Raw genomic sequence first — 13,128 nt, forward strand, 5'->3', positions numbered from 1 at the left:
GTGTGCACCACCATGCCTGGCTAATTTTTGTATTTTCAGTAGAGACAGGGTTGGCCAGCCTGGTCTTTTTTTTTTTTTTTGAGACAGAGTCTGGCTCTGTCGCCCAGGCTGGGGTGCAGTGACCGGATCTCAGCTCACTGCAAGCTCCGCCTCCCGGGTTTACGCCATTCTCCTGCCTCAGCCTCCCGAGTAGCTGGGACTACAGGCACCCGCCACCTTGCCCGGCTAGTTTTTTTGTATTTTTTAGTAGAGATGGGGTTTCACCGTGTTAGCCAGGATGGTCTCGATCTTCTGACCTCATGATCTGCCCGTCTCGGCCTCCCAAAGTGCTGGGATTACAGGCTTGAGCCACCGCGCCCGGCCTGTATTTTCAGTAGAGACAGGGTTTCACCATGTTGGCCAGGCTGGTCTTGAACTCCTGACCTCCGATGATCCACCCGCTTTGGCCTCCCAAAGTGTTGGGATTACAGGCTTGAGCCACCACATCTGGCCAAGACTCAGTCTTTGTGTGGCAAGTGACAGAAAGCCAACTCACATTGGCTGAAACAAACAAAAAAACTCAGTTGTTCAGATAACTGAAGTCCAGCCATATTTCCATTCAGGGGCCCCAACTCTGGCACTGGAAAGCTGTCCCCACCACTGCTGTCCTCGGCAGGGGCTTCATTCCCAGGCCAGCTCTCTTGCCTCACGGGTCCTGTGAATCTCAGACTCACCGCCTCAAAACTACAAGAGGGAAGAGAGATCTCTTTCCAAAGGGCCAGGGTCCTAGAATTGAGTCTCCTTGACTCTGCTTGACCTGGCTTGGATCACACACTGTGGCCAGAAGGATGTGCTGTCAGATTGGCCAATCATTGGCCAATCAATCCCCAATCACTTTCTCACCTCTGGAGTCAGGAGTCAAGTCAGTTCTATCCAAACTGCATGGCTAGAGTGGGAGGAGGTGGTTCCCTAAGGAAAATCAGGTTGGTGCTATGAAGATAAGGGAAGATACGTGATGGCAGAAAGCACAGATGTCCATGAAGGTATTTCACCCTATTCTACTTGTGAGGACATCAGGGCTTAGAGTGAGGTATTATAGTAACGTGCCCAAAGTCACACAGCTAGTAACATTCAAACCTCAGGTGTGTCTGACTTCAGAGTGCATCTTTTTTTTTTGAGACAGGGTCTCACCCTGTCACCCAGCTGGAGTACAGTGGCATGATCACTGTAGCCTCAATCTCCTGAGCTCAAGTGATCCTCCCACCTCAGCCTCCCAAGTAGTGGGTCTACAGCCACACCCCACCACACCTGGCTAATATTTGTGTATTTTGTAGAGATGGGGTTTCGCCATGTTGCCTGGGCTGGTCTTGAATTCCTGGGCTTAAGCAATCCTCCCACCTCGGCCTTCCAAAGTACTGGGATTACAGGCATGAGCCACTGTGCCCAGCCAGAGCTCATGCTCTTAACCTCAACACTCAATTGTATTTGCCTCGCAAAATGCGCTGCTGTTTGGAGTTAAGAAACCAGCTGCTGCTTATTATTCCATTTACTAACCTAAATAGAGTCATGGCTACTAGAGTATCTTTCTTTTCCATTTTGAAACAACAGTGATAGGAGATAAATCTTTGATCCCTTATTTATATTAACTTCTGTAACATACTGTCAATCTCTTATGACCTTAGACAGATGGATACCAAGCAACTATCCAATTACCGAAAACATCCGAGCCATATACTTGACCTTAGAAAAACTCATTCAGTCTGAAGAAACCCAGGTGAATGGAATTGTAATTCTTGCAGACTACAAAGGAGTGAGTTTATCAAAAGCATCTCACTTTGGCCCTTTTATAGCCAAAAAGGTGATTGGCATCCTCCAGGTAAGACCCCTATCTGTCCTGCCTGTTTTGTTGTGGCTTTGGCTTTCCCCAGGGCCTGTCCATTTACTGTGGGTCTCACATGATACACAAACTGCACACCCCACACCTGCAATCTGAAAAACACAAAAACATCATGTGAAGAAATGTAAAAGTCCTATTTACCACTTGTTCTCATCAGTCTCGCAGGTACTCTCTGGAATAGGTACTTCAGGAAGACAAGAATCCAAAAAGCTAGGGAACTGCTTTTTGCCTTTTTTGGTCTGGAAGGCAGAGGAAAAATTCTCCTAACAAACAAAACTGGCTGGGCGCAGTGGCTCACGCCTGTAATCCCAACACTTTGGGAGGCTGAGGCAGGTGGATCACTTGAGGTCAGGAGTTCAAGACCAGCCTGGCCAACATGGTAAAACCCAATCTCTACCAAAAATACAAAAAATTAGCTGGGCATGGTGGCAGGCAACTGTGATCCCAGCTACTTGGGAGGCTGAGGCAGGAGAATCACTTGAACCCGGGAGGCAGAGGTTGCAGTGAGCTGAGATTGCGCCATTGCACTCCAGCGTAGGCGAGAACAGCAAAACTCTGTCCCAAAAAATTTTTTTAAAAACCCTAAGAAATTATGCTTCTGCATAAGGTGCTGGAGCCCCTCCTGCCCTCTGTGGACCTGGGGGATATGCTGTTCTGTTGGGCTGTATTTTGGTCAGATGCTTCAAATCTCATGTTCTGTGTTTCAGAACATTCACTGGGGACTGTGGTGCTCCCTCCATATCTACACCATGTTTAATGGCTTGCACAGTGCTTTACAGTAATCAGGGCCCATTCAGTCCCTCAGCGAATCCTCTGAGATAGGCAAGGCAAGAACTACTTTTCCTTTTTGATAGATGGGGAAGTGGAGACCTAGAGAAAATATAGCCTGTCACAGCTGTGACAGGTTTTGATTACTTGTTCAACACCTGCCACATGGGGTGTTGTCCTTTGTGAACTATGGGGCACCAGTGATATAGTAGCTCTTTTTACTGGATTCCACAAATGTTTCAGTCCCTGTGGTGCACCAGGTTTATTATTTAAATAAATCAGTTTACATTTGGACATTATCAAACATTTGGATTCTGGCTTTGAGCCAACCCTGGCTTTCCTTCGCTGGCACTCCTTTTGATGCCTCCTGCTGAATACCATGTAGATTCAAGTGCCAGGATCAAGAGTGTGGATCAGTGTTAGTACTGTAAGATCATCTGGAGAGGAGAAAAAATTAAGTAAGTTTGGGAAATGCTGTATAGCATGTCCCTTTCAGTTTAAGAATGTCCAATTCTTAAACTGTAAGAATTTACATGTTAAAGGCTCTGAATAGGACTGCAGTTAAGGAAACCCACTTGATTATGCTTAGCGGACTGCGTTTCTCAAACTCATTTGCCTGCTGTGGAGCCCTGTTTTGTATAACCTCTAATATCTTGAGAAATATACTTTGGGCAACACTGATCTAGAAGGTCTGATATCTGCGGGATCCGTCCTGGTAGACTCAGACTGTTTTCTGCTGTTAAGAGCATCATCTCTTCATATGTTTGCTTCTCTTCTTTTTTTTTTTTTTTTTTTGAGATGGAGTCTTGCTCTGTCATCCCGGCTGGAGTACGGTGGCACGATCTTAGCTCACTGCAACCTCCGCCTCCAGGGTTCAAGCAATTCTCTAGCCTCAGCCTCCCAAGTAGCTGGGATTACAGGTGTGTGCCATCACGCCCAGCTAATTTTTGTATTTTTAGTGGAGACGGGATTTCACCATGTTGGCCAGGCTGGTCTCGAACTCCTGACCTCAAGTGATCCGCCCGCCTCGGCCTCCCAAAGTGCTGGGATTACAGGTGTGGGCCACCGCGCCCAGCCTCTGTTTGCCTCTCTTCTAACCCAGTTTTGGGTCCCAGGAAAGACTTTCCCTGAGGCCCATCTTCTAGTTAGGCCCCACGTGGACTGTCATTGAGGAGGCCATAAGGATCTGATCAGACTGATGTTGGGGCTGAAAATGAAGATTTAACTCTGGGGAGGAAGGGGTGGAAAGATTCTCCAGATGTTCTAAACCCCTTTGCCTTTCCCATACAGGATGGTTTCCCCATTCGGATAAAAGCAGTCCATGTTGTGAATGAACCTCGAATATTTAAAGGCATTTTTGCCATTATAAAGCCATTTCTAAAGGAGAAAATAGCAAACAGAGTAAGTGATGATCCTGTTGACTTCAGATTTTTCTTTCCCTCCATTGATTTATTTGTGACATCTGGTACTTGTTTATTATTTTTGCCCTGTAACAACTAATTTGGAAAGTACAGTTACAGATAAAATAAATGAATAGTCCCTTTTGTGAGGGGAAGATGGAACAGTAAATTAATAAGAATTTATTATTTGCCAGTAGAGAGAGCAGAACCAGGATTTTTATCATAACAGCCTCCCTGGGCAGTGTAGCAAGACCCCATCTCTAAAAAAATTTTGAAAATTAGGTGGGTGTGCCCGGGCAGTGGTTCACGCCTGTAATCCCAGCACTTTGGGAGGCCAAGGTGGATGGATCACTTGAGGTCAGGAGTTCGAGACCAGCCTGGCCAACATGGTGAAACCCCATCTCTACTAAATACAAAAAATTAGCCAGGCATGGTGGCACATGCCTGTAATTGCAGCTACTTGGGAGGCTGAGGCAGGAGAATCACTTGAATCCAGGAGGCGGAGGTTGCAGTGAGCTGAGATCATGCCACTGCACTCCAGCCTGGGCAACAGTAAGACTGTCTCAAAAAAAAAAAGAAATTAGGTGGGTGTGGTGGCACATGTCTGTAGTCTCCACTACTCAGGAGGCTGAGGTGGGAGGATTGCTTGAGCTCAGGAGTTCAAGGCTGCCATGGGCTTGAACAATGGGCTATGGTCTTGCCATTGTGTTCCAGCCTGGGTAACAGAGTGGAACACTGTCTCTAAAATAATTTTTTTTAAAGTTATGGTCATTAGAACTATGGGGTTTAAAAATGCTACTTAAGCCTTTCCATTTGCCTAATATATTGTCCTGCTGTATAGTTTATGGAGCAATTCAAGTTTATAAGCTGTGTGAGTTTTTAGCTTACCTCTTACTTAAGAAGGGATAAATGGTACTTTGAGTCTTCCTTTCTGACCCAGAGGAGCCACTTCCCTCTTCAGCCTTTCCCAGTCCCACTGAGTGAAATGGGATGGGTGGTATTTTTCTCCTTCCTGAGGCCTAGGAAGATGACTGCAAAGACTGGGCCCTGAATTTTTCTTGCTTTTTCTTTTTTCGAGACGGAGTCTTGCTCTGTCACCCAGGCTGGAGTGCAGTGGTGCGATCTCAGCTCACTGCAACCTCTGCCTCTGGAGTTCAAGCAATTCTCCTGCCTCAGCCTCCTGTTGGGATTACAGGCACGCACCACCACGCACAGCTAATTTTTGTATTTTTAGCAGAGACAGGCTTTTACATGTTGGCAAGGCTGGTCTCAAACTCCTGACCTCAGTTGATCCACCTGCCTTGGCCTCCCAAAGTGCTGGGATTACAGGCATAAGCCACCGCCCTGGGCCCTTGCTTTTCCAAAGTAACATATATAGATAGAAAACCTCAAGGAGGTAAGGGAGGGAACTTGAAATCCAGCTCCAGATTCCTAGGCTGTTTCCCTGAAGATTTTGATTCATCAGCTCAGGAATCTGTGCTTTAAAATCCTCTTAGGAAATTGTGATGCACAGCTAGATTTGCAAACCGCTAACTTAGTGGCTTCCCTGCCTGGATGTGAAGCCATGTGGGTCCCTAAAGATTCTGTTTGGAACTTTTACCAAAGCAGCCTTTGGACAGATCTTTTACATCTGTGAAATGCCCTGATTTGGGGCCCATGATGTTCTTCCTTTGTTCCTTCATAGGTTCATTCATTCAGAAATACCTATTGATCAACTCTCTGTGCAAGCATGTTCTAGATGAACAAAACAGACCAAAACTCCTGCCCCTAGGAAGACTATGTTCTAAAGGGAGCCACAGTGAATTATGTTATCTAGTATTAGAATGTGGCAAGTGCTACAGAGAAAAAGCAGAGAAAAGGATAGTGTGTGTGAGGTGGGAAGGGTTGCGGTATTCAACTGAGTGGTTAGAGGTGGCAGCCTTAAGAAGCTAGCATTTGAGCAAAGACTTGAGAGAGTGAGCCATCTAGGTATCTGGGAGGCCAGCAAGGACACCACCCTCACGTGGGAGAGCAGCATGCTGGGAGAGCAGCTAGGCTGGCGCAGCTGGGTCAAGACTGGAGGGGCAGGTGGTGACAGCACTCAGAGAAGTAATGAGGCCAGACTGTGATGGGCCTCAGAGTCTGCGGTGGGAGTGCTGGAAGGCTGTACATAGAGGCACGACTGTGATCTGAATTTCACTGAAAAGAACTTAGATTGCAGAGGGACAAGAGTGGGAGCAGGGAGACCAGATAGGAGGCCACTAGAGGAATCCAGGGAGAAGCGATGTGGCTGCTGCCATTAGCGTGGTGGTGAGGCGGCTGGATCCTGGACACATTCTGAAGCTCCAGCCAGCAGGGCGTATGGTATAAGGAAAAGATAATTAAGGATACGCCAGGCTTTCTGGGCTAAAAAAGTAAGGGTAGAGTTGCCATTAACCTTTCTTCATTCAACAGATATTTGAGCACCTGCCATGGAGGAAATTTCTGCATTCCTGATTAACCTAAGGACATGTGTGTTTTCATTTCATTCCCTTTTAGTTCTTCCTCCATGGGTCTGACTTGAACTCTCTCCACGCAAACCTTCCAAGAAGCATTCTCCCCAAGGAGTATGGGGGCACGGCTGGGGAGCTGGACACTGCCACCTGGAACGCGGTGCTGCTAGCTTCAGAAGACGATTTTGTGAAAGAGTTCTGCCAACCTGTCCCTGCCTGTGACAGCATCCTGGGCCAGACGCTGCTGCCTGAGGGCCTGGCCTCAGATGCACAGTGTGATGACTCCTTGCGAGCTGCGAAGTCACAGCTGTACTCCTGCTACTAGCCCGTCCCCCAGGGTCACCATCTTTAATTCTTTTCCTTCTTTTCTTTGGAGAGGCACAAGGAGAATTTAAGGGGCCAGGGATTCAGTCTTGCTCCTTGTAATTAAACTGCAGGAAGGAGGAACAGCCTGTGAGATATGAGGGTGAGCCCATTTTGGGGTAAGCCTTTGGTTACTTGAATTACTCCATGGAAGACATGGAAAATGTCCCCACTGATTCTTAAACATTTGGAATCCCAGTCTGCAACTATTAATCTGGAGGCTGTATCTGTTTTGTTTTGCTTTTTGGTTGGGGGGTGGTGATGGTTCTTACACATCTTGGAAGCAAGAAAAATTAGGACCAGAGTCATTTTGATCCCACTTTTCCAGGAGAAAAACAACCTGTTTGGCCAGTGAGAACTACTTGTATGAAATAATTTGGCCAAACCTGCAGTGTGACCAAACGTGAGACTGGGAGTTTATTTTTCACAGGAACCCTAAGTACAGACCTCTGCTGCTCATCAGGAAACTTACTGGAGATCAAGGCCCCAGCTGCTGTCACTGGATTTGGAAAGCACCTTAACTGAATCATGCAAGCATCAGGACATAAGCAGCACTTTGTGGTCAAATGTGGAAGCCGGAGACCAAAGCACCTCTGGGACCCATTGGTTGAAGCTTGCAATAGAAACTTAAGTTTTCCCAAATCCATAAAGCCTTAGCCCTGGTTCTCAATAGAATCATACAGGGACCTAGCAGGAAATGATTTTACTCAACCTAAAATGCTGGATTCCAGGCCCGTGTAGCTACAAGAATTCTGGCCTGGATCCCAGGTGTGCAACTATGGACAAGACATGGACCTCTGTAGGCCTCAACCTTCTCCTCTATAAAATAAGGCTGGATGAAATGTCAGCTAGGGCTGTTTTGGCTGCTGAGGCTGTGGGATTTGGTTTAGTTACTGAACGTTAGATTTGCTGCCTAGGAAGATAAGTAGATACAAGTGGTTGGATCCTGCTTTTGTTTGTGGTACACGTCTTTCCAAGAGAGATGTGTCACTAATTAGCCCTGTCTTTAAAGAAACTATTATACGTATTCCTGGGACTCACTGACACCAATTTTCTTTTTATAGTGATGGTTAAATTTGGAAAATATGGCTTTTGTGAGGCCAGAAAAGGTGACCAGGATCTTGTATGATGAATTCCTTCCATCCCTGAGACTCTGGTACTATATTGTAAACCTAGCTACAGTGGTTAATTAGTTGAGATTCTTAAATTTTGGTCTCTGGGCCGGGTGTGGTGGCTCACGCCTGTAATCCCAGTACTTTGGGAGGCCAAGGTGGGCGGATCACAAGGTCAGGAGTTCGAGACCAGCCTGGCCAAGATGGTGAAGCCCTATCTGTACTAAAAATACAAAAATTAGCTGGGCGTGGTGACTGGTGCCTGTAGTCCCAGCTACTGGAGAGGCTAAGGCAGAAGAATCACCTGAACCCAGGAGGCAGAAGTGGCAGTGAGCCAAGATTACGCCACTGCACTCTAGCCTAGGTGACAGAGCAAGACTCCGCCTCAAAACAAAAAATTTTGGTCTCTGGAAATGAACACAAGTGCAGATTATTGCTGGGTCACTTCTGGGCCCCCCTGCCCTCCCAGCCCCACTTGAGTTTCTCTCTTTGGTGTGGGTGAACCAGTCAGCCTGAATGTTCTGCATTTCAGCACTTTAGAACCTCCCTGCCAAGATTTTAGTCTTAGCCCAAACATCAAATTAGATGGTTCACATGATGGCTTTTGACCTATTTCCTTTCTAATGTATTCTACATGATCATGGTGTTAAATAGTGAAAAGTACTGTGTGTTGTGTGTGCACCTTCTCCATGCATCTGTTAGACTAACCAGTCAAGGCGGACAGCTCAGTTAGGGAGAAAACACTCTGAAATTTGAAGGCCAGTCTGTTGTTACTTAGCTGTTCATCTCTACCACCTTTTTAAATGTCTGGAGAAGTTGTTGGTGGAAATTAATTTACTGTACTTCATTAATACCAATTCTAGAGGAAGTTCTTTTCACCATGGATAGTAACCCTGGATCCTCTAGGGTCCTGGCTGAGCTGGAAGTGCCAAAAAGCACTCCTGGCTGCTTCTAATTCCATCTGACGATGTGACCAGCATTGCTGAAAAGGCCCAAGTAGGGCAAGTGGGATGGCTAAAGGAGGGGGTTCAGAACCTGGTGGCCTGGATGGGAGAATTGGGTGGAGGCTTTCTTAGGTCCCAAGAAGGAAGACAGATAAACAAAACAAAAACGAGGTAAAGAGGGATGAATCACTCAGCCCTGTTGTTTCAATTCTACACTGCATTCCTGGCCAGTCGCATTCGTTTTAATGTAGGCATGGCCAGAGCTCTCCTAGAGAACTATCTCGAAGACCAGAAGTGATTTGGAGAGGCCTATTTCTTAGGTTTTTCCAGCTGGACAAGGAAGGAGTGGTTTCACTCAGCTTCTAGGAGTTGGAGCCTAAGTTTATCTGCCTCCAGGAGCTGCTTGCTTTGTTTTGGCTCCAAAGAGATATCAAATAGTTTTGACACCTCAGGAAGCTTGAACCAAGCTGTAAAACCAAGACTTCCCTGGGTGAAAATCAAGGTGGTCTCCTTGTGGCTTCACCAGGGTGTTTGCGTCACATTGTCTCAGCAGGGTGGGGAATGACCAGCGAGGGAGCACGGTGAGCCTTACTCAGCACTGGGGAGCACACTGGTGAGGCAAACACATGAACCTCAAGAACTGGGAATACGTTCCTTCAGGGAGAAGTTCTGGCCCATTGCACAAACACTTGGAAATTAACTTTTCCCTAAATTCAAGGTAGTGTGGTGTCGGAAGGAAATGGGACAGTAAATTAGGAGACGCAGGCTCCATCTTTACCTTACTACATGCCCTTGGGTGAGCTGCTTAACATCCCTGAGTGATTCTGTGATAGAGATCTATACTCCAAACTTTATTCCTGGTATCTAGTTGGCTTCACTGCCACAGAGACACTGTACTCTCTCTTTGTAGAAGCTTTTTTCCTTTTTTTCCCCCTCAATTGGCTTGTTATTTAGGAAATTTAGGTCTGAATGAATTGGTACCTAAAAGCTTCCAAATGTATCTATACATTTCAGAATATGGGAATTTTCGTCCTCTTCTTCCCCCATATCCCAACATGGAATTCTGGAAAATTGTGCCTCTTCCCCTGTTCTGCCTTCATGGGGGAGAGACTGGATGAAATCTACAGAAACAGCCAAAAGTGCCACCCTGACTTCATGTCTTGAGTTTCCAACTTGCTCTTGGCAAAGGTTGCTTTATTTTTTACATTTTTTTCCTTGCATTTTCTTTTTTACTCTATTGCTGCTGCAAAAATTAAGGCAAAAGTAGCTTTAGATCTTTCATATTTCATCCTGGTTTCACAAGGAGTCACTTACTTAGGAGGTCTATAAGTCAGGTTACAAGACCGGGCGGGGTGGCTCACACCTGTAATCCCAACACTTTGGGAGGCCAAGGCAGGTGGATCACCTTAAGTCAGGAGTTTGAGACCAGCCTGGCCAACATGGTAAAACCCCGTCTCTACTAAAAATACAAAAAAATCAGCTGAGCATGGTGGCGGGCACCTGTAATCCCAGCTATCTGGGAGGCAGAGGCAAGAGAATCACTTAAACCCAGGTGGCGGAGGTTGCAGTGAGCCAAGATCGTGCCACTGCACTCCAGCCTGGATGACAAGTGAAACTCCATCTCAAAAATAAATAAATAAAAGTAAAAATTTTTAAATCAGGTTACAAAACAGTTTTCCCAGAAATATGACAGTAAGAGGCATTTCTCTAAATACTGTTTGACTCTCAGATCAATCATGGGATTTTTTTTTCATTTGGGTAGCAAAAGCTAGAGTACTGCTGTGGTGATTATAATACCTTTTAAAAGTTTTACCATTTTAAAGTTGCCAACATTTAAGGTTTTCCTTTGAAGCCTCGTTTAATTTAGGTAGTAAAATGTTAGCTAAACCGATTATATACCATATACTGTATCTCCTGTGGCCATGAGAGGTGTGGAGATACCGAACAGAAACATGTCTACTATTCAGGAAAGATGTTGGTTCTGGTAACACCTCTCCGTATTGGGATCTGTTAATTTTGTAAATCTAAATTCTTCTGCTCTTGGCCAGGTCTGGTAGCTCATGCCCTGTAATCCCAGAACTTTGGGAGGCTGAAGGGGGCGTATCATTTGAGGTCAGGAGTTTGAGACCAGCCTGGCCAACATAGTGAAACCCCACCTCTACTAAAAAGTACAAAAATTAGCTGGGTGTGGTGGTGCGTGCCTATAATCCCAGCTACCTGGGAGACTGAGGCAGGAGAGTCACTTGAACCTGGGAGGCAGCAATTACAGTAAGCCAAGATGGTGCCAGTGCACTCCAGCCTGAGTGACAAAGCAATACTCCGTCTCAAATAAATAAATTCATTCTTCTGCTCTTCTAACTTAGAGAAATGGTTTGCTTAAAATGCTAGTAACAAACATCAGAACCAATAGGAGCTTGGTTCATGGGAAGGATCAATGTGATTTGTGGATGGAGATGCTAGTGATGAAACTCCTGCTTCATGAAGCTGTTTTTCATCTCACTGGGCAGCAGGTTTAGTGAGGCAGTGAGATGCTGCTGCTGTGGATTCTTGTGGCTATGCCTCAGCTTCTTGGCCTATCAGGTAGGAACTTGTTACAAGTGAAATACCTGAAACCTCTCTGACCAAAAGCCTCTGATGGAATGGGAGGTGAGCTGATTTTCTGACCAGCTTGGGGCACCGTTTCAGCCACTGGTCACATTCCTTGCTTCAAACTGAAATTCAGTTTGGCTTTGAGCATAGGGATACATGGTGGATTCATGTACTTCAGTGTTTGTTTTGACCAAAGTTTATTTTTCTAAGTGCATTTTCTAAGTCAAAGTGGTGAAAATAGGTAATTTTAGTATGCATGACTGGGTCTGAAACAATAAAAATCTCTGAAAAGTTAAATGTGCTTGGGGTTCTTTTGTGATGATGACAGTTTGGATAAAGGTTCCAAGGTTCATTATTCACAGCCCAGGGAGACAGTCTCCTCTGCAGGTGAGGGAGGGAGGGGCACTGTGATAGGACAGTACATTCTGTAGACGTGCCGGCTGCCTCTGAAGACCATACGCAGTTACACTGCTGCAGTATGTAGAGGAGAATGCAGCTAGCTACACAGAGCAGTAGAGGTGATATACAAATTTTCACATTCTTGAGGCCCAGCTATACTTCTTGGACTGGCCTTAAGTCTTTCCAGTGATAGCCAGCCATTCCCTGAGTGTGCATGTGGGCTGGGCACACATATGTTAAGGACACTCATAAATAATCTCTTTTAACCTTCAGCTACCCTTAATGAAGTCACGTTACTGTTCCTGTTGGGAAAATGTAGCTTGCCCAATGACACACAACTAGCCAAATACTAAGGATGGGATTCAAACCTAGGAATTGTGACAAGCCCACTATTTTCTCCTGATGGCAGGAGACAAATAACCAGTCCCCAGATAGAAAAGAGAGAGAAGGTAGGACTCTTTCATAGAGTAAGAAAGTACCAGACATTGACTTTTTTCCTGGCTTCTTGAAAATACAAGCAGTGGTTGTTAACCTCTCTGAAACCCAAGTTGTAACTGAACATTTTATTCCAGAAGTAAGCCCAGACTCCATAAGGGGTAACTGGATCATGGCTTGCCCAACTCTGGTCCCATGCTTGCTAAGCTGTTTCCATGTCCCCTGTTTGGTACTCTGTGCCCCAGAGTAGACAAAAACTAGGTCCCCGTGGTAGATCTGGTGACTTGATGAGTCAGTTGAGAAATACTCTAACACAAGAGAACACTTTTGATGATGCAACAGGTTAAGTACTTACATTGCAGCATAACAAGCCCTTCAGGTCAGCCTTCCCGAGGAAATTGTGGAACTTAAGTTCAGTCTGTTTCTCACGTATAGAAAAATGAAGCTAACTGTTAAAATCCTTTTCTCTCACAGCAGTCTTACGAGGCCCTTTGCTATGAGTCAGTATTTTCTTGATGCCTCCTGCCCCCTCCTTACACAGTACTGGTTTGGTACCCATACACTCAATGGCAGCAAAGTTTCACATTATTGCATTTAAAGGGTGAGTAATAAGACCCTTTAGGGTGCCACTCTTCTGAGGAAAATGTTTTTAACCTAATACTCATGTTCCTTCCTGAGTAGGTGCCAGTCACTAGGGATATGCTGACCTAGTAAAAGACATGAGTCACTCCCTTCAGGTGACTACTAACTTGACTTTGTCAGTGATGGGTA

At 45.7% G+C, this 13,128-nt stretch overlaps 1 protein-coding gene across 9 annotated transcripts in view; it reads left to right on the top strand.

Moving 5' to 3' along the window:
- TTPAL (alpha tocopherol transfer protein like) overlaps nucleotides 1–11,824 on the top strand; it is a 48,810-nt gene extending 36,986 nt beyond the window's left edge. For 7 of the 9 annotated variants that reach the window (XM_033186495.1, XM_033186488.1, XM_033186489.1 and 4 more), the window contains 3 exons: nucleotides 1,662–1,855; nucleotides 3,935–4,045; nucleotides 6,562–11,824. In XM_033186495.1, coding sequence (XP_033042386.1) covers nucleotides 1,662–1,855; nucleotides 3,935–4,045; nucleotides 6,562–6,840 — 584 coding nt within the window. In that variant the 3' untranslated portion in view covers nucleotides 6,841–11,824. The remainder of the gene's footprint in view (nucleotides 1–1,661; nucleotides 1,856–3,934; nucleotides 4,046–6,561) is intronic. The other 2 variants (XM_033186496.1, XM_033186497.1) reach the window with 1 other exon arrangement.
- Nucleotides 11,825–13,128: the final 1,304 nt, after the last annotated feature.

The sequence above is a fragment of the Trachypithecus francoisi genome, unplaced genomic scaffold (genome assembly GCF_009764315.1).
Source record: "Trachypithecus francoisi isolate TF-2019V2 unplaced genomic scaffold, Tfra_2.0 Lachesis_group21, whole genome shotgun sequence".
NCBI classification, from domain to species: Eukaryota; Metazoa; Chordata; class Mammalia; order Primates; family Cercopithecidae; genus Trachypithecus; species Trachypithecus francoisi.